At 40.8% G+C, this 23454-nt stretch overlaps 1 protein-coding gene across 1 annotated transcript; it reads left to right on the top strand.

Annotated features, from left to right (window-relative positions):
* Positions 1 to 2283: 2283 nt before the first annotated feature.
* Positions 2284 to 23409, top strand: DHX32 (DEAH-box helicase 32 (putative)). The gene is made up of 12 exons (XM_079312240.1): positions 2284 to 2788; positions 5628 to 5818; positions 7521 to 7893; positions 9633 to 9878; positions 10390 to 10446; positions 11879 to 11978; positions 12094 to 12252; positions 19095 to 19286; positions 20163 to 20316; positions 21263 to 21446; positions 22261 to 22442; positions 23156 to 23409. The coding sequence occupies exons 1-12, from the start codon at positions 2519 to 2521 to the stop codon at positions 23346 to 23348; spliced, it is 2301 nt and encodes a 766-aa protein (XP_079168366.1). The 5' UTR covers positions 2284 to 2518; the 3' UTR covers positions 23349 to 23409.
* The last annotated feature ends 45 nt before the right edge of the window (positions 23410 to 23454 follow it).

Raw genomic sequence — 23454 nt, 5'->3', positions numbered from 1 at the left:
ACTCCATAAATCACAGAGACATTCTCACCTCAGGTTGTGGCCCTGCAGTCACTGCAGCTGCTTTGCTCACACAGGTGGCTGGATCAGCTTTGTTATGTGCCAGGAGACCCCATCCCATTCCCTGCCCTGCTTTTAGCTCAGGAAACATCCTCCATGAGGATTTAATGTGCCAAAATGCAGCTCTCACCCAGCTTTGCTCCTGGCATCCCCTGCCCTGGAATCCAAGAGTTGACAGCATGGAAAAAAAATCCATCCCTAGGGAACACACCCAGGTGTCTGGGCAGGTAAAACACAGCCCTTGGCCTCTTTAGGAAAAACAAAGTTCAAATTGATTCCCAGCTCCTGATCTGAAGTGCAGGATCATGGATCAGCCACACAAACAGAAAGAGGAAATATCAAAAGATCCCAGCACTAATTCTGCTTTTAAAAGGCAGGATGTTTCACCTTCACATCTCACAGGCTTTATTCACTATATTATAAAGTAAATTTAATCTAAACCCCTCTATTTAAATGATATTCTTAGAGTTAAAAAAAAAAAAAAAGTGACACCCTTAAATTCCCATTGCTATTGCAAAATATTTCTGCTGAAATGGGGGAGAAGAAATGGAGAAAAAATATCTTGGTAATGCCATTGATAGCAAAGATCAAATTCATTTAAACAACACATAGAAAGTCCTCCTCCTCTGAAAGATTTAATAGCAAAGATGCAAAGAGTTCTTATGTATTAAGGAGTCTTTATTAAATATCCAGAATATTTATGAGCTATTTATTCCTTTCCTAGAGTGCATTATCATCAGCACTTGCACAACAATATATAATTTAAGTCAATAGCAAAGTTCTCTTTGATATCTTTGAAAGTAGCCAATTTACTAAAAGCACTCATCTGCAGAAAGTGCTTCTGTTATTTATTAGAATTAATTAAATCATCCTGTATTATGTTAAAGCACACATCTTGTAAGTCCTTGAAGGCCTGGCTGAAAAGAAAAATAAAGTTTTATAGGCCCTATTTTAGCAGAGATAAATAATGTCAATCAGTCAACAACCTGTTAAAACATTATCATGAAAGGAATATTAGTTTCAAGATATTTCATTTTCAAATAGTAAAATGTTCTTCTTGATTTGGTAACATTTTAATCTGCTTTCTTGTATTACACATTCCAAAAAGGGAAAACAAAAAAAAATTGCTGTGGTATGACAATTCAAATTTGTTCAGTGAACCAGGAATATTGCTGTCCAATTCTCAGTGTTTAGGAGATGAGCCTGTACTGCAAATGAGGAAATCAGAGTGCTACTGCTGCTAAATATGTGAAAAATAAGGAAATTGCAGAATAATAGCAATCCACATATTTCCCTCATGATGTTTTAAGATTAATTTTACCCCCCAAAAATCCTTCATGTTATTTTAAGATGAATTTTACAAAAAAACCCCAAAACTTTTGTAGGATGGAATTTCTAATCCCCTCCTGACATTTCTGCTTTATTGAGTGATTTGGGGCCCATTTGGGAGAGGCAGAGATCTCAGGGAGTTTGGATCAACAAGCAGAGAGGGATGGACACAAAATCAAACAGGGTGGATTAGAAGGATCCATGAAGGTCAGAGGAAAACTGGAATCCAAATGCAGCTGAACCACCTAAATGTGCATGAAAACTGAACATTATCAGCATCCTGGTGAAAACTTCCCTCTGGAGCTGAAATAAAAACTGTTATTTAATATTTGCCTTGCAGTACAGCTCAGCCAAGGTTAGAAACTATTTTGCTACTTTTGAGTCCTGTGAGTTGGAGTTGCTTTACATCAGTGATGTATTTTTTCCACCACCTTCCAAGGCCACTTCTGGTGCCCTTGAAGGGTTAGAACTGGCACCACTCTGGGATTTTTTATGTGTTAAGTGCATTTTAACTGTGGCAAAAGCTGTTGAAGCCTCCCAGGACCCCCAGGCTCATCCACAGAGTACATAAAAAGAGTTTTTCCCTCTCTGCAGGCTAAAGCCCTGCACAAAGCAGAGCCCTGCCTGTTGCTGCAGCACCCAGGGGTGCAGCCTTTGTGCTGGGATTAACTCCCACATGCCAGCCCTGCAATCACAGCCAGAGCTCCAGAGCCTCCCACTGCAGCCACAAAGGTCAGGCTCAGCTGCTCTTCCCAATTATTCCCCAGCCTGGACAAGAGCAAACACTGGCACTGCCTGCCTGACTCAACACTGAAGTGTAAAATCTGCTCAGCTTCTCTTTTTTGGTTTCATCACTGCCATTTGGAAGATTTGGGGTGATTATTTTTTTTTTTTTAATATTTTTTCTCAAGGCTCACTGAGGTTGTTAATCCACCCAGAGTGGGACAAGCAGACTACAAAGGCAGCTGGACACCGAACCTGAACTTTTAAACCCAAGAGCTGTGAAATGCTAATCCTGGAGCAAGGAAAAATGGATTTGCTCAGGTTTAGGGGGGCCAAATGATCAATCAGCACACAAAGGACTCCTTCCATCACTAATGTGCTTTCGCTGGGAATAATATATGTAAGAAAAATGGAGTTTTTAACCTTTTCTCCAGAGAACCACTTCTTTTCAGAATCCCTCGATGGCAGCGATGGGGATGAAGAGGAAATACTTGTCTGTGGAGAAGATTTAGAGCTTAATCCTTTTGATGGCTTGCCTTACTCCTCCCGTTATTATAGACTGATGAAAGAGAGAGAAGAGCTTCCAATATGGAAAGAAAAAAGTACTTTCATGGAAAGTTTGCTTCATAATCAAATTGTGATTGTGTCAGGAGATGCTAAGACTGGCAAGAGCTCCCAGGTCAGTACAACAGAGTTGGTTGGGGGTTTTTAATGCATTTTTAGGACATTTAATTATGAATTTCAAAGTCACTATAACTATTGTAATCCATATATTAAGGCCAGAAAGGGAAAGTGAAATACAGAAGGTGAATAAAGATTAATGCAGTCAAATACAGATTTAAAATACATTAAACATTTTAGTAACTTTCTTCAAGCACTCAAAAAAATTTGCAGCTACTTTGTGCTTTGGTTCTGATTAGAGCTATATCAGGAAAGAAACACAGGGGATTTGTCATAAGATAAAGTGAAAAAAATTCCCAGGGAATGAAGGATTGAAATCTGCACGGCTGCTTCTCAGAGAGAATTAATGGTCTTTCCCTCCCTGCAGCCAGGAGCAAATGTTTTCTCCAACAGCACAAAATTACTTTATAAAACTCATGTTAAAAGAACTCACTGAAGCCAAGATCTCAGCTGAATTTAAGTACACAAACATCAGTCAGGACTATGAAATTCTGCTGTAACTATATATAACTAGCCAGGTCTGTTGTCACAATGAGTAGAAAAGAATTTTCAAGTAAGTGCTATCAGCCAAAATACTCTTGTTTATGACTGAGATCAAGAGAAAAAAATTCTTGCAGTTAAAGCTGCAGGATAATCACTGTTGCAGGGCATCTCATATATCCTAGACTTTAATTCTGGGCTCTTCTAGAGATCACATATTGAACTAGAGACATCACACCTCTCCCTGAAAATTCCTATGTTCCCATAAAAATGATTCACACCTGAGGAATTTTTGGAGTGCCAAGTTTTTACCCCTTGTTATTGAACTGTAATTTACACACAAAAAACTTGTGTACTGGTAAACAACAGTTCTTGCTAAGAAATGTTAGCTTTTAAATTGTCCTTTAACAAGGCCATTTTTATTGAACCTTTAATAAGATTGTAGCACATAACTATAACCATATGTAACTATAGATAACTATACAGAAATAAATTATATGTGGCTGATGCACCTAGGTTTAGATGTTGATTAAATGAAGGATTTGAAACCTAATACATCCATTACAATAAAATGCAACATTAATTTCTCATATCAACAACACATGGATATTTTCCAGTGTTGGTGTTATGTAAACAGATAAATTAGGGAGCTGCTATGTAAGTTTCTGGAGCAGCTCAGTTTCAGTTATGTATTCACAGAGTAATTAATCTGAAATGACAGATATTGGCCTGGCATTTGTGGGTTTGAAATACTGGGATATGTTTTCCATGGGTGTGATACAGGAGGAGCAGTTTTGCTGCTGAGCCATCCCCAAAAACAACTTCAGTGACCCCCTGGCTGCATCAGCACGTGCTGGTAGTGACCCTGCTCCCATCTGCTCCCCTGAGGCTTCTTCTGCCCATTCTGCAGCAAATTCCAACCAGCCTGAGTCCAGCTGAGCAGCTCCCAGATCAACCTTCAAATCCATGCTGAGAATTTAAGAAATTCCCAGTGTTGACATCAGTAATTCCCATGCATGGAGCAGGTGAGCAGTGAGAGCTCAGCTTGATCTCACTGTTCCACACAGCTGCAAGAGCTGTGGTTGTTTGGAACTGCACTGTGCTCTGAGCAGGCCTGGCTCTCATTCCAGTGTTTTGGTGTTTCACTGTCCAGTCGTTTGGAATTGCAGTGCAGCTGAGCAGGCCCAGCTTTCATTCCCAGTATTCCACAGTTACTTGGAATTTCAGTGTCACTGGGAGTGAGCCCCAGCTCTCAGTCCGTGTTTCACAGGTATTATATAGTGTTACTGGTATTCCAGTGTCACAGGTATTACAGTGTCACAGGTATTACAGTGTCACAGGTATTACAGTGTCACTGGTATTACAGTGTCTCTGGGTGTGAGCCCCAGCTCTCACTGCCATGTGTCACAGGTATTACAATGTCACTGGGGTGATCCCCAACTCTCAGTGCTATTTCACAGGTATTACAGTGTCACAGGTATTACAGTGTCACAGGTATTACAGTGTCCCTGGGTGTGAGCCCCTGCTCTCACTGCCATGTGTCACAGGTATTACAGTGTCACAGTATCACAGTGTCACAGGTATTACAGTGTCACAGGTATCACAGTGCCCCTGTGTGCAAGCCCAGCTCTCAGTCCATGTTTCACAGGTATTACAGTGTCACAGGTATTACAGTGTCACAGGTATTACAGTGTCCCTGGGTGTGAGCCCCTGCTCTCAGTCCATGTTTTACAGGTATTACAGTGTCACAGGTATCACAGTGTCCCTGTGTGCAAGCCCAGCTCTCAGTCCATGTGTCACAGGTATTACAGTGTCACAGGTATTACAGTGTCACAGGTATCACAGTGTCCCTGTGTGCAAGCCCAGCTCTCAGTCCATGTGTCACAGGTATTACAGTGTCACAGGTATTACAGTGTCCCTGGGTGTGAGCCCCAGCTCTCAGTCCATGTGTCACAGGTATTACAGTGTCACAGGTATTACAGTGTCCCTGTGTGCAAGCCCAGCTCTCAGTCCATGTTTCACAGGTATTACAGTGTCACAGGTATTACAGTGTCACAGGTATCACAGTGTCCCTGGGTGCAAGCCCAGCTCTCAGTCCATGTGTCACAGGTATTACAGTGTCACAGGTATTACAGTGTCACTGGTATTACAGTGTCACTGGGAGTGAGCCCCTGCTCTCAGTCCATGTGTCACAGGTATTACAGTGTCACAGGTATTACAGTGTCACAGGTATCACAGTGTCCCTGGGTGCAAGCCCAGCTCTCAGTCCATGTGTCACAGGTATTACAGTGTCACAGGTATCACAGTGCTCCTGTGTGCAAGCCCAGCTCTCAGAGCCCTGTCCCCTGTCCCTGCAGGTGCCACAGTGGTGTGCAGAGCACTGCCTGGCCATGCAGCCCCGTGGGGCCGTGGTGTGCACACAGGTGCTCCCCCAGGCCGCCGTGTCACTGGCTCTGCGTGTGGCCGACCAGATGGACGTCAGCCTGGGCCACGAGGTGGGCTACTGTGTGCCCCTGGACAGCTGCTGCTCGCCCGACACCATCCTCAGGTTGGTGCCTTTGGAGGCCTTTGGGCCCAGCTGTGGCTGGAGAAGCAGCTGACAGCACTGCAGATCATGAGAATAAAAATCAAAGCTGCTTTGTAAAGTTGTGTAACATTTTAAAATCACAGGGTGCACTGAGTTAGAAGGGACCCCACAAGGATTGAGTCCAGCTCTTGTCCCTTCTCAGACTCCCCAACAATCCCACCCTGGGTATCCCTGGGAGCTTTGTCACCCTCTGGGGAAGAACCTTTCCCTGAAATCCAACCTAAACCCTCCCTGACACAGCTCCAGCCATTCTCTCAGTCCTGGCCACCACAGAGCACAGATCAGTGTCTGCCCCCCTCTTCCCCTCACATGGAAGTTTTAGACTGCAATGAACTCTCCCCTCTCTTCTCCAGAGATTTTGTGATTAATCAATAAGGTTTGAAGGAGGCATTCTGGGGTAAATCATAGCAGAGATTTAAGTGGGCAATGTTATCATCCATGCAAATCTTCTTTAAGCACCTCAATAACTTCTTTTGCTTTTCCTCTACATTTTGTTTTTCTATTTTCCAGTACAGGAGTGTTCATTACCATAAGAGAACATGGGATGATCTTTCCAAAAGTAAAGTTAAAATTCAAATGCAATTAAGAACCATGGCTAGAAGAGGGTCTATCCAGCAACAAGAGGAAGATAGTATTCAGGGGTATTTTTTGGAAGATAAGAAATGCACTTCATGCAGTAAGTACAGGCAGGTGACAGCAGCAACACAGGGATTCAGCTTTTGAGCCTCCCAGAAAGTTATGAGTTATTTTCTCTGGTTCCTTAATATGGGAGGCACAAACTATCATATCTAGACCACAATTTTTTTTCTCAGCCATTGGTTTGTAGTGGAGAGGAGGATACTCACCAGTTCAGAAAATCAACTTCCACCACTCCTCCCCTTGCCTGTCCTTTCTCTCTCTGTGGAGAACTCCTTAAACCTCATCCTGGAGCAGAACTTCCTGCAGCTGCTCCTGTTGAGAGGGAGATGAATCCCTGCCTTTCACACATCAAAACCTGCTTCAAAAATTCCAAGTCCTGCTGAGCAACACAACAAAAATAATACCCTATACAGAAACTGTCAGCAACAGGGATGGAAGTGAGGAGGGCCTTATGGCAGAAATTAATTGCTCATCCTGGCTCTGCTTCTGCCTCTGCCTCAAGTGCACCTTCTTTTCCTCACCCAAAAGGATTCATTCCTAGCTCAGGAATTATTTATGGTATGTGATGGAAGATGATTTCAGGGCAGAAATATTTCAGCTTTTGCCTGGAGCATCCTTTCCACCACTGTGTCACTGAGTGTCACTGAATCACATCAGGTTTGTAGGTGGGGTCAGTCTCTCCCACCAGGCAAAAACCGACAGGACCAGAGGACACAATCTCAAGTACATCAGGGAAGGTACAGGTTGGATGTTAGGAATAAATTTTTCACTGAAAGAGTAATAAAGTATTGGAATGCTTTTCCCAGAGAGGTGGTGAAACCATCATCTCTGGATGTGTTTAGGAAAAGGCTGGACATGGCACTCGGTGCTATAGTTTAGACTCTGAGTTGAGGTGTTAGGACATAGGTTGGACTCGATGGTCTTAGAGGTCTCTTCCAACCTCATTATTCTGTGATTCTGTGAACGAATTTCTCACAACAACAATCCCAGAAACTCGGCAGAGTGTTGCGTGTCTGTGTCGCAGGTACTGCACAGACGAGATCCTCCAGAGGGAAATGATGTCCACACCCCTTCTGAACTCTTACTCCATCATCATCCTGGATGATGTGCACGCAAGGACCGTGGCCACCGACGCCGTGCTGGGGCTGCTGAAGGAGGTGCTGGCGGCGCGGGCCGAGCTGCGGCTGGTGCTGCTGACGGCGCCCGCCATGAGCGCGGCCCTGCGGCGCTTCTGCGGCGGCGCGCCCGTGCTGAGGGCCCGGGCCCGGCACCGCGCCCGCGCCGTGTTCGCCTGCGGCAGCCACGGCCGCCCCTTCCCCGCCGCGCTCCGCCTGCTCCTCCAGATCCACCACTCCGGGGAGAAAGGACACGTCGTCATCTTCCTGGCCTGCGAGCGGGTGAGTTAGAGCTGCTGTCTTCGGGAAACGGGGGGTTTGGTCTGACCTGGAAATGAGTTGATGGCGGGAGCTGGGACAGCGGATGTGCCACCTGTTTTTTTTGGGTTTTTTTCCTTCAAAAAGTCACAGCGTGTGTAACAGTGTGGTTTATACACATAAAATACCTATATATACACATAAATATTGTGTAGACAATATATATATTTTTAAAGGAAGGCCAGCATCCTTTTGTGTGATGCAAAAAGTTGTACAAGCAGAGGCCACCAGGACAGGGATTTAACACGCTCCGTCAATGTCCCACTGCACAGGACTGTTTGTGCCTTAAACCTCCCAAAAATACTTTTCCATTTGGTTTCTTCTTCCCAACCATTTGTGAGCACAACAGCAGGAAGGAAATGTCACTCCAGAGGTGTGACAGAAAATCCAGGGATCTGCACGGGCTTGGCCATTCTAAATAGTGACACCTTTAAATCTCTGCAGACAGGAGATTCCCTAAATTCACTGCACCAGCAGGTCCTTTAAAGCTGTCAAAGCAATCTGACAATCAAATAAATATTCCAATATTTATGATTATTATGATTATTTTCCTGATAATGATCCCAAATCTTCCATTGTGTCTCATTAAATCTGCTTTAACTCACCAGGAAATAATGACTTTTTCAAGGAAGGATAATTTAGCATAAAACTACCCAGGTAGTGTTTGCTGTTTTTCACTGTTAGAAGGGGGATGGATATGAAACACTTTGAATAATGTTAATAATCAGTTTTAAGCCTTATAGACACCAATTTTACAGAAGATCAAGTAGTGAATTCTCTGTGTTAGTCCCCATATTTGCAATAGATAATGTCAAAGAGAAAACACAGACTTTCCATTTCAAAAGGTGGGGAAGAAAATTTTATTTCTGCTTAAAAGGGTTTTTTTTTGACAGGTAAACTCCCCACAAAAGTAAAATAGGAATTTCTTTGTTGCCAAGAAGAGATCACTCATTTTTCTTTCTAACAATGAACAGAGCACTTGTTATGAACCAGAACATGCCATGAATTTTGTTTAACTGTGATTTAAAGTTTCATATTGGTAATGGTTCACTGTTCCCAAGCACTCAACTGTCTTTTAAACTAAACAAAAACATGAATTAACCAAGAACATCAGGATTTATGAGCTGCCCTGCTGCCAGCCTTGCTATTAGATGTCACTCTTGTATCTTTATAACAATTTTTATAGAGCACTTTCAACCTATAACTACTGGAAATGTGGTGTCACTCTCAAAGAGAAACTCAGTCTGGCTTTTCAATTTTGCAAAACGTTTGCTAATAAAAATGCTTTTAAAAAAAATTCCCTTTCAGACTGAGCCAGCCCATGAATTATTTTTGTGTGCCTTTCAAAGAATCGTGCAGAACATAAATGGTTTCTTGTGAACCCCCCTGCTCAAGAATAAAACACTAAAACAACAAAAAGCTTTTACAATTCATATCCAGCCTCTGGATTTGTGAACTGTTTTAAAGGTGATGTTCCATCAACACATTTTTTTTGCTTTATCAAATCTTCATAGAGTTTATTAACCATTAGGGGGAAAATTCCAATCTTTATAATACTTATATTTCCTTACATATAATAATTCAGGGAAAGTAGGGAGGTTTCAGCATATTTTGATCATTTAAGGTGTTGTAATTGGACTAAGAATATAATAATAAAATAATATAATAATAATGAGCAAAAAATGTATTTCTCTTGATTACAGGAAATTGAAAAAGCTTATCACATGATCAGACAGGAACAACCCAATTTAAACCCTGACCTTGGAGAACTCATCCCCATCCCTTTATATCCCTCAAAACAAGAGCTGACTCCCAGATTAACTTCAGATAAGCAGAAATGCTGCAAGAAAAACAGGAGGAAAGTGCTGCTCACCACCAGCTCTGGAGAATCCCTGATCTGGACTAAAAATGTCACTTTTGTCATCGATGTGGGTGTGGAGAGAAGAAAGGTCAGTGAAGGGAACCAGAAGCACTTTGTCAAAAATAAACTCTGCAAAAGGGCTTTTTCAGGGCAGGGGAAAGGGAATTGTGCAGCTCAGATTAATGCAAATAGTCCCTACAGGATCACAGGTTTTTCTCTTCTTTCATAGCACAGGTTCTATGATATTTTTAAGGTGCTAATTAATAGAATTTTAATTATTTTCATGGGCATCTCATGTGAAAACCAAGCAAGGAACCACAATTACTTCCCAAATTTATTCAGAAATCTGGTTTTTTTTGAGTTTCTAAAGCCAGATAAATGCTTCCAGTTGAAACTGCCACTGATTTGGGCATCAAACCAATGACAGAATGTTTGTAAATACATCTCACCTGAGTTCTGGCCTATCAGTCATGAATCTCCCCTCAGTATTTTATACCTAAAGCAAACTGCAATCACTTCTTAGGCACCTATTGGCAGATCTGCTGGTTTAGGAGCTAATTCTCATCCCTGATTTAATGATTTATTAATTGCTCACACAGGGAATCTCTGTTTTTTCAAGCTGCTTGTGCTCCTCCTGGGCATGTGCTCCCATCCAAGTACCTCCAAATGCTGCCATTTATTTAATTGATACTTAACCTTTTCCAGGTCATTCTAAGTTTGGCCTCATTTCTTGTTTTCCACCCTGGGAAGGATTAGTGCAGCTGCAAACAAACAAAAAAAAATAATTTGTTTTATTTCTACAAAACTGGTGTCCTAAGAGATGAGTAAGAGCTGCACCACTACAGGTTTTGTAGCTGTCCTGGTTAAAATAAAAATTCCAGTAACAGGCAAAAGAAACAATGTAATACATTTTCCCTCTATAATACAAAGTAGAATAACCAAAATTGCAGTTAAGTGTCCCTAAAATTTTGGAGCAGGGGTCATTAATCCTGATTGGCTTTGCAAGTAGTTCAGGGAAAAGCCTGTGAACCACCAGTACCTTTCATTTTCATTGCAAAATCTGTCATTTAACAAGGTTTTTAACTGGGAATTATAAACTAACTCAGTTTCAAGGCAAGCTAAAAGGAAGTTACAGTTTCATGTGCAAGGAAGAGCCTAAAAGCAGTTTTCAATTAGTCCATGTTTATTTCTTAAACTTATTCCTACAACTGGAGTTTTATTGGATGGCAGAAATGAATTTCCCTCCTATGGTAACCTGAAGCCCAAAGTACAATTCAACAAATGAATTTAAAACACAAAGCAATGGGAATAAAACAGATCCAACAGTCCTGATAGCTACCAAATCTCCTCTATCAGTGATGCAAGTCAGCTGAGCACAGAGGGAACAGGAAAAATTCAGTGCAGAGCAAAATCCCACCTGAGCCTTGCAGCTGGGATGTCCCAGCAATTCACCTGCACCAAAAGAAATCTGTGCCTTGCACTGAAGGATATTTTATCTTTTTTTTTTTTATTTTTTTTTTTTTCAAGCACACAGATCAGATGACAGGAGTAGAGAGCTGCCTTATCCAGGCATTTTTATTTCTTGCTGGACACTACAGGCTTGTGGCCAGAGCAGTGAGTGAATCAGCTCCTCAGCTCAATAAAAATGAAACATAATTAGGAAAAAATATAAAACATGGCACCATATATGTCTAACCCAGCCCTCCTGTAATTTCAGTATTAAGACAAAAATCTGGAGTTAGGGAACAAAATGCTATCAGAAAATGTTGGGATTCTGTCACTGGAAGAAATAAATAATATTTTTTAATGTTTTTCTTGATGATACCATTTTCTGCTTTAGTAAGGTACATTTCTTCTGGAAAAAAAAAAAAATAAGACATTTATCTCAGAGCACACTGATAGTGACTGCAAAACATCTGTCAGTTTGTCAGGATGCTGAGTGCTCTCCTTTCCAAGCTGCTGAAACAAAAAGAAATGAGAACTGTTTAACTACCCTTTCTGTAAAATGAGAGAAATTCAGTACAGACCATTCATATTTTTGCAGCCCTTGTGTACTTATCTGATGCTTGATATCTCTTTCATTTAAAGGTGTACAATCCTAGAATCAGAGCAGACTCTGTTCTAACCCAGCCTATCAGCCAAAGTCAAGCAGAGGTGCATAAACAAATTCTGGGCATGTCTCCATCAGGTAGAAATATTAGCTCAACATTTCAATCCATTAGCTCAAATTATTAATACAATCAATGTGGCAATATGAGGAAGAAGCATTTTAAAAAAGGTAATTTTCCTGAATTCTTTTCCAGGGAAAATCTTCTGCTTATATCCTGAAGAATTTACATACAAGGAAATGAAGCCACAAATTCCAGCTAAAGTTCAGGAATCCAACCTCACCAGCTTGGTCCTGTTCCTGAAGAGGATGGACATAGCAGGATTTGCACACTGTGACTTCATCACCAGCCCAGGTAAGGGGATGCACCCATTTGTCATATTTTAATTATTATTTTAGAAGTTATTTCCATGTTTATTTTGTCCTGTCACTCACAGGATTGTTTTTTAGTTAAGGACTTGCAATAATGTCACCCTTACCTGCTACAGCAGTTCTCAGCTCACTAGCACTTAGAAAAAAAAATTGGAATGTTAAAAAAGAAAATCAATAATCTAAGTATCTTCTCATCTAGGTTACATATTATTTTCCTGAAACTCACAAAGAAAATGTGTGCCCTGTTGTACAAGGCATTGTACAGATATCCAACAGAATATATTCCTTTAATCAAGAGTTTACAACCCAAATAAACCACTGTTGTTAGCTGGGGGATGTGTGTGCAGGAAATGAGCTTCCTCCTTATCCTCCAGCATCTCCCACCTCAAATTTACAATGGGCTGCTCCTAATGGGCAATATTCCTTCTAAAAGAAACCCAAATACCATTTCAATACTAGGCAGGGAAGACACTGAATTTTCAGGTAAGAATGTGAAGGAATTCACCTTCTTTTCCCCCCTGATTTCATAATTTAGGGGCTTTTTTTTCTATAGAAGGATATTTTCCTCTGTTCTGGCTTATCACAAAACCCAAGTGCCTCTGCAGATTCTGCTGTTGCTTTAAACCCCTTGAAGTGAGGGAAATAGCCCTGGTCTCATTGGTTTGGGGATTGCTGGCTTCATTTGTGATAATTTTCCAGTGCAGACAGGAAAAATTCTTTTATTATCCTGCCTTTCCTCGTGCACATACACAGAATTGGAATGATCTCTTCTATGTGTTGTTCACTGTAATTAATCAGTAATAAAGTGTTAATTCTCACTGTTGGATGTTGCAATAGATGGTTCAGTGGAATTTTTTAAGGAAAATTTATTCTACTTTTCCCTGGTGTCCCTGTTTAGCAGAAACATACCTAAAAGAAATAGGAAAAAATATGGCCAGTCTGATGGCAATTAATTCAAAACCAATGAGAATTGGAGTATTTTGGCCTTGTGAATGTCATCTCCTGTGCTCAATCCATGAAATCTGCATGGAAAATGCTTATGGAATACAGTTTGCTCCCACTCAAATTGAAAATATATTTTCCTATTTAAAAATATATGGTAAAACATAATAGTGTTTCTCCTGGATATGAGGGAAGTTGGTCTTGAACTGCAGAAGGAATTAGTAAAATTATATGAGGGAAAGTATTTGGCATTTTTGGATTTAAAGGCACAATGGGGACAGCATTCAGAGAGAATGAAATGCTAGAGGCACATAAGGTTTTACAGATACAGGAATTCCAAGTTTTGGCTGTGTTTTTGGATAAGGGAACTGAAGAAAGCATTGTCCTGATGTGTAAAAAATTGTAAAGGCATTTGGTGAGTGAATGAATTGCTTTGCTTGGATGGACATTAAATATGACAAAGCTTTTGCTGACTAGATCAAGGGTGTCAGGTGCAGGTATTGAATAGTTTTAGGAATTAGTGAACAGTGGGAGGAATGCTGGACAAACTGCTTGAACAAAGGAAAAACCCACAAACACTGCAGGGTACTCTGAAAGGAGAGGAGAAAGTCTGCACAATTTCCTTGTCTGCTTCCTGCTTTACACAATTAAACATCTGAGGCAGAGCTTTAATGATCCAGCTCTTCCTTTATCCAGGACACATCACACATTGACTTGCTTTCCACTTTGGAGCAGGCACAGAACATTTTTTCCTCCCAGCACTTGGATGGATCCCTACCCAATCCTCCAGAGAGGAGTGGAAATCTCCCACAGACAGAGCACAGAGTTTGAAGTGCCTGCTGTGAAATCCTCTGAAAGAAACTGGAACACCAAAGGGAGAAATTTGTCAGGGGAGTCAGTTCTTGTCTTAGAGCAACTCACAGAGCTCAAAACACATCAGGCTTTCAAGCACACAAACCAAGAAAGGTTTGGGCTGGAAGGGACCTTAAAGATCATCCATTCCAAGCCCCTGCCATGGGTTTGAGTGTTCCATGGCTCTTCACTCCTTGGGGCTGAGTTCCCTCTGAGTAAAAGGAATAAAAACATTGCAGCACCTCCTGTGTGCCACAGCCTTTCCTCTGCACTGTTTCTGTGCAATGAACATCCTCACCTTGTCCTTGCAGTTGAAACAGAGGGAGGCTTCAGGGGTTTTACATTAATTTCTCCTGAACAAAATCAAGTTTTCCCTGAGATGACAGAGTAAGACACAGGCATGAACTGGTGAACAAGCAGATCAGGAGGACACTGAAATTCATAGCAAAAGTACTTCTCAATCTGTTTCCTGCACATGGAGAACATGCAGCAGATAAGAAACAAAAATGACATCAGTAAAGCATTTTATTTCTGTTCAGCAACAATGTGCACAAGGGATTTTTTTTTTTTTTTTTTGCTGCTCTTTGAGGAGAAATAAAAGCCTGGATTAAGTCTGACTCATTACTGCATTATGAAAGCAACAAACATGTCAGGCTTACAGCTGCTGCATTTAATTCATGCCATAATCAAGAGGAGCAAATGCAGCAGAGCTTGTTCCCCTTCCTGGAATTCATGAGCCAGAGGAAAATGAATCTGGCACTGCAGCTTCAAAGTGTACTGGGGGATCCCTGTGCCCCTAGAACAGGGATGTGTTTACATTTTGATCAGTTAATCAGACACATCTTTCCTGGGTTTTATAATGGGACAAAAGAATTCCAGTCCCATAGATAGCAGCAACATTGAATACTTTTGTAAATCACTGGAAAATCCTTATTTAAACTAAGCAAATCATTATAAAGATGAAGCCGTGTAAAATTGCTCTGCAGAATCAAGGGCAAAGCATTTACAGATTCTGCATCCATTCAGAATTTCCTAAACAATTTTAGGATTAAAGGATGAGTGGATGGTCATGACCATGACATTTGAGAGCTATGGTTTTACAACTCCCTGGAGAATATATTTCTAGAAAATCCAGAAAAACAAGAGTTGTATAAATTTATATAATTTCAAATTGTTTCAGAGAAGTAGATTGTTGACATATTTTCAGTGGAGACTGTCAAAGACAGAAACTCAATGCACCATGTAAGGTCTGCTCAACAGAGATCACTTCAGGGCAGATTTATTATCTTAAATTTACTTGTTAATTCTTGGATGCTTCAAATTCTGGATTTCATCAATTAAATGATGTGTGCAGACATTATTCAGTATATTCTGCCAGGACAAGGCAGGTCAGGCCCTGTCCTGGCTGTCCCTGCTGGCAGAAAAGCACAGCAGGGACATCACCAGACTGGAGGAGTGATGAGGCAGCATGAGGAGGATGGAAAGACTGCAAAGTATGAGTTTGGGAAAGTAATTTTTAATGATCAACTCTCATTTCAAAATAATAGTTATAGAACTGGTTTTGCTTCAGAGCAAAACAGACACATAAAAATTCTGACTCGCTAGGTACAGGGGGAAAAAGAGAATCAGGAGGAAACCTGCACAGAGACACTTGTGCTTGCAGAATAAAAATTTTTGCATAATTTGAGGAAAGCTTGGCATAGACTCCTCCATCTTTTCAGTTTGCTGTCCAAGGAGCAATGTGAGAAAGCAGGAACAGCAAACACCATTCTCCAGGACTGTTCTCCCTGCAGTAGTTACTTTGGCAGATCAACAGAACCTGCAAAAGCTGTGGTGTGCCAGGCAGAGAATCAGCTCTTCAAAGACAACATCCCTTCACCTGACATTCATGGCAGCTCTACCTTTTTAAATTATTCCTATGCAAGGAAAAGATCTATCAAAAAAAGGTATTTCACATACTCAGCATTTGCAGAGTAGGAGGCCAGAACACAGGATCTTCCCAGAGAAGCACAAGAGAGTTTTAAATGGACTATTAAAATCACAAAATTTAAGTTTCATTCCTATCTCTAATATCCACTCATTACAGAACTTTGACCAAACCCCTAAATCACTTGCTTCCTAATGCAAGAATAATTCTTTTGAATTTATTTACATTGAGCATTTGCATTTCAGCCACATGGGATGTGGTACTGAAGACTACAGGTGTACTTGCCTTTAGAGACAGAATTTACTCTGTTCACACCAAAGTTCCAAAAATATGAAACCAAGAATAGAATTTTAAGTAGCTTAAAACTCTCAGATAAACAATTCCAGTGCTAACAATAACATTAAGTTATATATTTGCTTTACTAAGCCTAAAAAGGATCAAAAGCAGGACCTGTATTTACATAAAACTGGTCAGATTTCCTGAAATGAGTCCAGAGCAACCCAGTCTTGAGCAGCCAAAGAACACAGAGCAGGGAAAGGAAATACAGGATTAGGAAATACCTTCCAAAATTCCAGGGATGTGACAGTTCCTTGTTGAAAGCACAGGACACATCTTGAGAGGTTTTTTGAACTTTGCTCCTGTGAAAGCAGCAGTGGAGTCACAAATCCTCATGATTCACACCTCAAGGCAGCAGTGGCTGGTGCTGGCAAGAAACCCTAAAAAGCACTACTCTGTTTTTTTTTATTTTTGCTTTTTTACTGTTCCTTCACCTGCTCTAATCCACCTTTACTGTCTTTTCCTTTCTGGAGCAATAAAACTCCAGGAATCTTTTTTTTTTTTTTTTTTCCCAGAACACTCATAGCAAGACAAGAAAGTAATTTGTGCTTATAAATCTCAAGACAACTAACTCTAGGGCATAAAAATGCAAATTACTGATGCTATCAGAGGGTTGAAATTGGCTGCCATATAACCATGTGTTTTGTGAGCTCTAGCACAAACTACTTTGTTGACTTCTGGAAAATAGCTTTCTATGATCTCCAAGTAATTACTACACCTCTGAATGACCCTTTTATTCTCCCTGTATTTTCAATCAATGATTTTTATTTCCTGTCACTGACTTATATTCATCATCAGCTGCTACTTCTCATTTCTTTAAAATTCCTAAATATTTCCTTCTCAGATGCTTCAGCTTTTGCAAGGGCTCATCATTTATCCTATTAAAACCCATATTTCTGATAATAAATGCCCCCTCCCTCTAGATAGAATTGTACAGGCAGAGGGAAACACTCTGAGATTGAAATGAAGCAGGTCCAGAGTTTTAAAAGGAATTTACAGGTTCCTGAGAGAATTTGTCTGAAAATGGAGTGTTTTAAACTTAACTGGAGTCACATTAGCAGATTTAGATGCTGGAGAAATCCTGGAAAAGTTCATGTAAGGGGGATTAGCAAATCATTTTTCCCCTTCAGACATAATAGACATAACAGAAGTGTTTGCTTCCCATTTTACTTTTTCCTTGACTATAATAGTTAATTACAGAGAGATGGCAATAAACAGTTCCCTGCCAATGAAGTCAAAACCTGATCTCAAGATTTTCTTGCAGAATGTCTGGGAAATTGTGGCTAAATGTGACCTAGCAGCTAATTACAGCCTTGCTTTGCTTTTAGTCTTGGTGATGCCATACACATCCCCACTCTTAATGGAAGCAAGAAATTATTTCTAGTCATCTACTAATGAAGATCCAAGTGCAAATATACCCCCTGCCCGTGTGGGCAGCTGTGCTTGTGGTCTGGTTATTTATTTAGGGATTTTTTTCTCATTAATATACAGCCTGACAGCAGCCCACAGAAGCTGATAAATGGCAGTGCAGCTTCCCAGGGCTGGGGATGAGGCCAAGTGGAATTTCTGCCACCAGCTTCAAGGGGACTAGAATTTAACTTGTTATCCATAAAACTGAGAAAAATAAAATGAGATCCTTAGGCTGGAGTCAGGAGAAAGTTGCTGCAGTGGTTGGAGAGCAGTTGTGAATATAAATGAACTGGTACCCATGAAAGATATTGATCATTCAATATAACCTGGAATAGAAATCTACCCTGGAAAAGAGCTGGGAGGAAAGAACCTTAAAGAACCTTCACACTCCAGGAGTTCCCAAATTTCCACCTGTGCCTTTCATGCTCTGGCAACAATTTTTTGGAGTGTAGGCCTGACAACTTCAACTTGAGGTTCCCCCTCTGAGCCCCCAGAGCTGGAGCCACATAAAGCTCTTTTCTGCTTGTTTGACCTCCTTTCATCACCACCAGATTTCCACCAGACCTGCTCAAATTCTAATTTTAAGTATTGATTTGCTTAATCCTGTCAGGACATTTTTCTATATTCCCTCATTATTTTTGCTGCCTCACTGTTCTCACTTCTGCCTATGGAGGTTGTAAGGAAGTTGTAACCCAAACTAAGAGAAAACTGAACATTGAATTTTGTAGAGTGAGAAAGTGCAGCCAATTTTACTTTTTTTTATTTGCAGGGAGACATTTTCTTTTACTACATTACCATTTTTCTTCTGGTATGATGAGAAACTATTTTTAAAAAAAGTATAATAATTAAAAAGTTGACCAAGAGAATTCCAAATACTTGCAAGAATAACAGTTATAACTTCTGCAAATATCAGAAAATCTCCTCTGGTTAAAAAAGATCTTTCCTAGACCTATATCTCAGCATCCCTCAAATGTGATGACCCCTCTTAAAAAAGAATGAAAACAAAAAACCCACCTGAAAACTGCCAATAATGGGAGCAGTTTTGACAGAGTTTAGGGGCTAAAACACTGTTGGGGATTGTGTCCTCAAAATCCACTACTGAGGATTTTGTTTGGGACAAAAACTGTTCTGGCATAAAAAGTATCAACAAAGTGATTTTCAGCTCTGTGATTGTTACCTCTTTTTTTCTTCCTCCAGAATTTTCTCAGCCTTTAATTCATCCATTACTTTTTGTTCTTAATCACTGTCACATAACAGAAGTATCATTTCCCCACAGCTGAAATATCATAATGAGAATTCAGACATTCATTCCTGTCTAGCCACTCTCAAGATCTGGAATTCTCTTCCCTTCTCCTTAGCTCCTGAAAGCCTGATGCAGGCTCTGGAAGATCTGGATTATCTGGCAGCACTGGATAACAATGGAAACCTCTCAGAATTTGGGATTATTATGTCAGAATTCCCCCTGGATCCTCAGCTGTCCAAGTCACTGCTGGCTTCGTGTGAATTTGAGTGTGTGGATGAGATGCTCACCATTGCAGCCATGGTCACAGGTACTCCTGCATCAGCTCCCATTGCTACCTGCCCAATCCAGACTCTCTCCAGATCTATCCAAAAAAGCAAATTTTTGTTATTCTCATCCTGTTTATTTCAAGTAAATTAATGTTATTTGGCTCTTCAAGTCTTAAGTGTAAGGGTCAAATGAAAGCTAAGTAAAGAATTCCCACAGAGAATTCCATTTCCAGGCTTCAGCTGCCCATTGGCTTCCTCCCTTTTGTCAGAAACCTCCCTGCAAAATGAAACTACATTTGTTACAGATCAGGTTCTTTACCTACAAAGAATTACTTTGTGATCTTGTCTCTCTACTTCAAGTATTTTATAAAGCTGGCATGACCTTGGAGTCTTGGGCAGCAAGCACAGGAACCACAGGATATCAAACTGCATGAGTTGTTCTCCTTGTAGGACAACTTTTTATGCCCAAACTGGGTTGATTTTTAACTTGGGATAGTCTTTTTTAAGTACATATAACAAATGTGAATGATTGAACATAGGCACAATTCAGAAAAGCTCAACCATCTCAAAAGACACAAAACTAAAATGTACTGGAAAACACAAATTTTAATGGGAAGCAAATTAAGGCATTAAATCAAATGATGTTTTCTATAATAAAGAAACCATTTGGATTCTGGCTAAATTAGGTTGTGACATTAGGAAGCTTTTTTGGCATCAGCTGGGAGAAAGCTGCTCTTTGGTGTTTGCAGCACACATTAACTAAACCAGACTGGAAGCACCTAAAAATAAACCCTTAGAGAATGCAGCAGGTTCAGTTCCTCAGCACCAATCCAATACTGGGGAAGAAAAAAAAACCCCAAAACACCAGTGGGGTTTTGTGCATCACCTCTGTTTTCACCACTAGTTTTTTCCCTCAGCTCCCAGCTGCTTCCTGCAGGCCCCCCCTGGCACAGAGGAGATCGCCCGGAGCCGCTGGCGCCGCTTCTGCCACCCTGCAGGAGATCACTGCACCCTCATCAACATCTTCAACACCTTCAGGGCAGCCTCTGCCACCCCCACACAGCCAGGCAAGTGTGCCCCAGCCAAAGCCAGCCACTCTGGGCTGGTTTGGAAACAGCCAGCACGAAAATCTGGTGATTCCTTCTAGAAACCTATGGGAGTAGCTATTGTTGATGAATATTAATGGAGTAATTAATTAAAAACGTCCTAGGACAGCATCTCTTACCCAACCTCATAACCACTATTGCAACTGTCCTCTGAAGTGACACTGTGCAAAACCAGTGCTCCTGGAGAAGCACAAAATTCAAGTTTAGCATGAATAAAAGCTGGTGAGGAGGGTCTCAATTCCCCCAGCAATTCTGGTGGGTTTTTGATAGCTGTGAATTGAAAGAATTTAAGGGAAAATGGACAGTACACATTTGCAGGAACAGAAATAAAAGCCAGGAGAGTGCAGAGCAGCAGAAGCTCTTCACTGCATTTTCCTGTGCTCAAATATCCTGCTCTGGTTCATTTAGCCCGAGCCCAGCACTCAGACAGCAGAGGGAAAAATTTGCACACACTGAGTAAAAACTCTAGACAGGAAAGCAGGATTTGTTTCCTGTTCAGTCATGTGGAATGCTGAAGGCAGCTCCAGTAGAATCAGTCCTTTAGCAGAATGCAGGATCAGCACCAGCACTACAGGTGTGATTTCAGCTCCTTGTCCTGGCCTAAATCCACAAGGCCTGAAAAATAGAATTGCTACTCATTCTCTGGGAAGCTTTACTTCTAACAGAGCAAAGAAGGGATTTGATTCAGGAAGAAATAACTGCAATTCTGTAAAACTGAGGATATGAAGTATTGCCCACTTACTTTGTGAGCTGAGCCCAAACTGTCTGCATGGCTCATTACCAGAATTTTGGACATCATCTGCAGCAGTGCAAGAGCATTTCATTCCCAGAGCAGCACCTCTGTGCATTGCACACATCAGTGAGATTCTGCTTTAAGCCAAAACATTGTTTTTTGTCCCCACAGACTTCAGCCCTGAGAAATGGTGCCGTGATTATTTCCTGAGCTGTTCTGCCCTGAGCATGGCAGAGATGATCAGAGCTGAGCTGCTGCAGATCATGAAGCACATTGAACTCCCCATTTCAGAACCAGACTTTGGATCAGAAGAAAATCTACTGAACATTAAGAAAGCTCTTTTATCTGGTTACTTCATGCATGTAAGGAAAAACACTGTGGTTTCATCTTGCTGCACTGTTGAATTATGTAGAATGCTTTCAGAAAACTTAAATTCATTAGTGAAATCTCTTGATCACCAGAAAGGATAAAAGTTTTTTTTTTTTTTTTCCAGTGTATCAAACACTCCTGCCCATTTCAGCCTTTTCTCTGGGGTTCATCTCTCACTGCATGGAGCTCACACTCTCCACAGCAATAAGAAAACTGCCAATAGGCCTTTCACTCAAAGAACTCTTTCACCTCAAAAAAGCCTTGAACTTGCAATATTCTCTCAGGAATGATTTCCTTTTTGAAGGTGAAAATTGCCTGGAAATAGAGAAATGACTGGGATATATTTAGGTGTGCATGACAGACAGCTTGCCTCATCTCAGGAAGGCACTCCAGCTGTAATTGTAAATGTAAACTAGATTGATTTACTGGCACACAGGCTTTCCTTCACATCCCTGTGCTCCCTCTCAACACAAAAATGACCTTTCCCAAGTGCATGTTTGATGGCCTGACACATTGTATTTAAGGCCATGAAAAGTGTATATGCTAAAGAATACATGTTTATATTTTCACAGACTCTTCAAAGCCAAACTCAGATACTTTTGTACTTATTTGTTGCAGCTTCCTGTCAAATACACAGATCAATATTTTCTTTTAAGTGTCATTCCAGGGCATCCAGTCCTAAGCTTAATCACACAAACTTGGGAAGAAGTTCCAGTTGAAAGTATCTGAAGGAAAGTTTAATTTCTGGTTTAAAGGCACTGATCAATTAAATAATGGATAACTCTCCACATTGTTTTTTTTTTTTAGATTGCTCGTGATGTGGATGGCTCAGGGAACTACCTGATGTTAACACACAAACAAGTGGCCCAGCTCCATCCCTTCTCATCCTACTACAACACCAGGAGGATCCCAGAGTGGGTTTTATTCCATGAGTTCAGCATCTCAGAGGGCAATTCCATCAGAGTTGTCTCTGAGATCTCCCCCCAGCTGTAAGTGAACTGTGATGCATCTGCTCCTTCACTCCAAAATCCACAAAATCATCACTTTGGGAGGATATAAAAAAAAATAGAAAGAGAAGATCTGTGATCTCAGGCCTTCACTGTTCTCAATAGTTGCCTCTGTAATTGTAATCAATTGGAAAAGCCTTTATGAGCTGCAAGTTTCTTCTAAAGTAAAATATAAAGGAAAAAAATTCAAACAGAGTAAACAGAACAGTGGACTGACACATGAATCCAGCTGGAAAGGTCTTTGATCCCTGAAAACCTATTTTCCAGCAAATCCTTTGCTTAACACATTTTCTGTACCCAGGCAGCTGAATGATGGACTGTTTATGGATTCAGGGAGAGACCAGAATCTTCCTTCTGCAAAAACCTCTTTACACAAAGAATACACATTTCACTCTCCCATCCTTTCTATTTCCCATGTTTATAGGAGAGCTTTTTTCATTGTGTTATTAATCACTTTGTCCTTTTTAATAAAATCTGCAGCACTGGGAACTGGCAAGTGCAGGCTGAGGATTTTCAGTGCAGGCTACTGAAAGCACAAACTCCTACTACATCTTGCAGAGAATCTTGGATTCTTGCAGATTTTTGGGTTGAAATATCAACTTTGTAGCTTCTTTTAGATATGCCTGGAAATAATTCCACAAATATTTCAAAATTCAGTTAAAAATTAATAATGCTTTGTGTCATTTCCTCCCCAGATTTGCAGAGCTGGTACCTCAGTATTATTTCAGCAATCTCCCTCCAAGTGAAAGCAAGGATATTCTGCAGGAAATGATCAATCACCTGGCTCCTGTTTCAGCCACAAAGGAGGAACAGAAAACTGCCAGTGACAGCAAAGAAAATGAGGAATTTCCCCCAACTCCCACTGAGCAGAGATGTGTTATACAGTGAATTTAGACTGAACCATCACATATTGGACAACAATAAATAAAAGCAATATATCCAAAAGACACCCCCATCCTAACCCATGTAATGATTTCAAATTTTTGACATAAAT

This window comes from Erithacus rubecula, assembly GCF_903797595.1.
Source record: "Erithacus rubecula genome assembly, chromosome: 9".
NCBI classification, from domain to species: domain Eukaryota; kingdom Metazoa; phylum Chordata; class Aves; order Passeriformes; family Muscicapidae; genus Erithacus; species Erithacus rubecula.
This window is presented reverse-complemented; position numbering and strand designations above follow the sequence as displayed.

Bases quoted from the DNA above. Each gene is read 5' to 3' on its own strand.
- DHX32 (XM_079312240.1), top strand. From the start codon at position 2,519: ATGGAGTTTTTAACCTTTTCTCCAGAGAACCACTTCTTTTCAGAATCC. The intron at 11,979-12,093 runs GTAGAAATATTA...ATTCTTTTCCAG, and splicing joins TCTGGGCATGTCTCCATCAG to GGAAAATCTTCTGCTTATAT. The intron at 22,443-23,155 runs GTAAGTGAACTG...TTTCCTCCCCAG, and splicing joins TCTGAGATCTCCCCCCAGCT to ATTTGCAGAGCTGGTACCTC.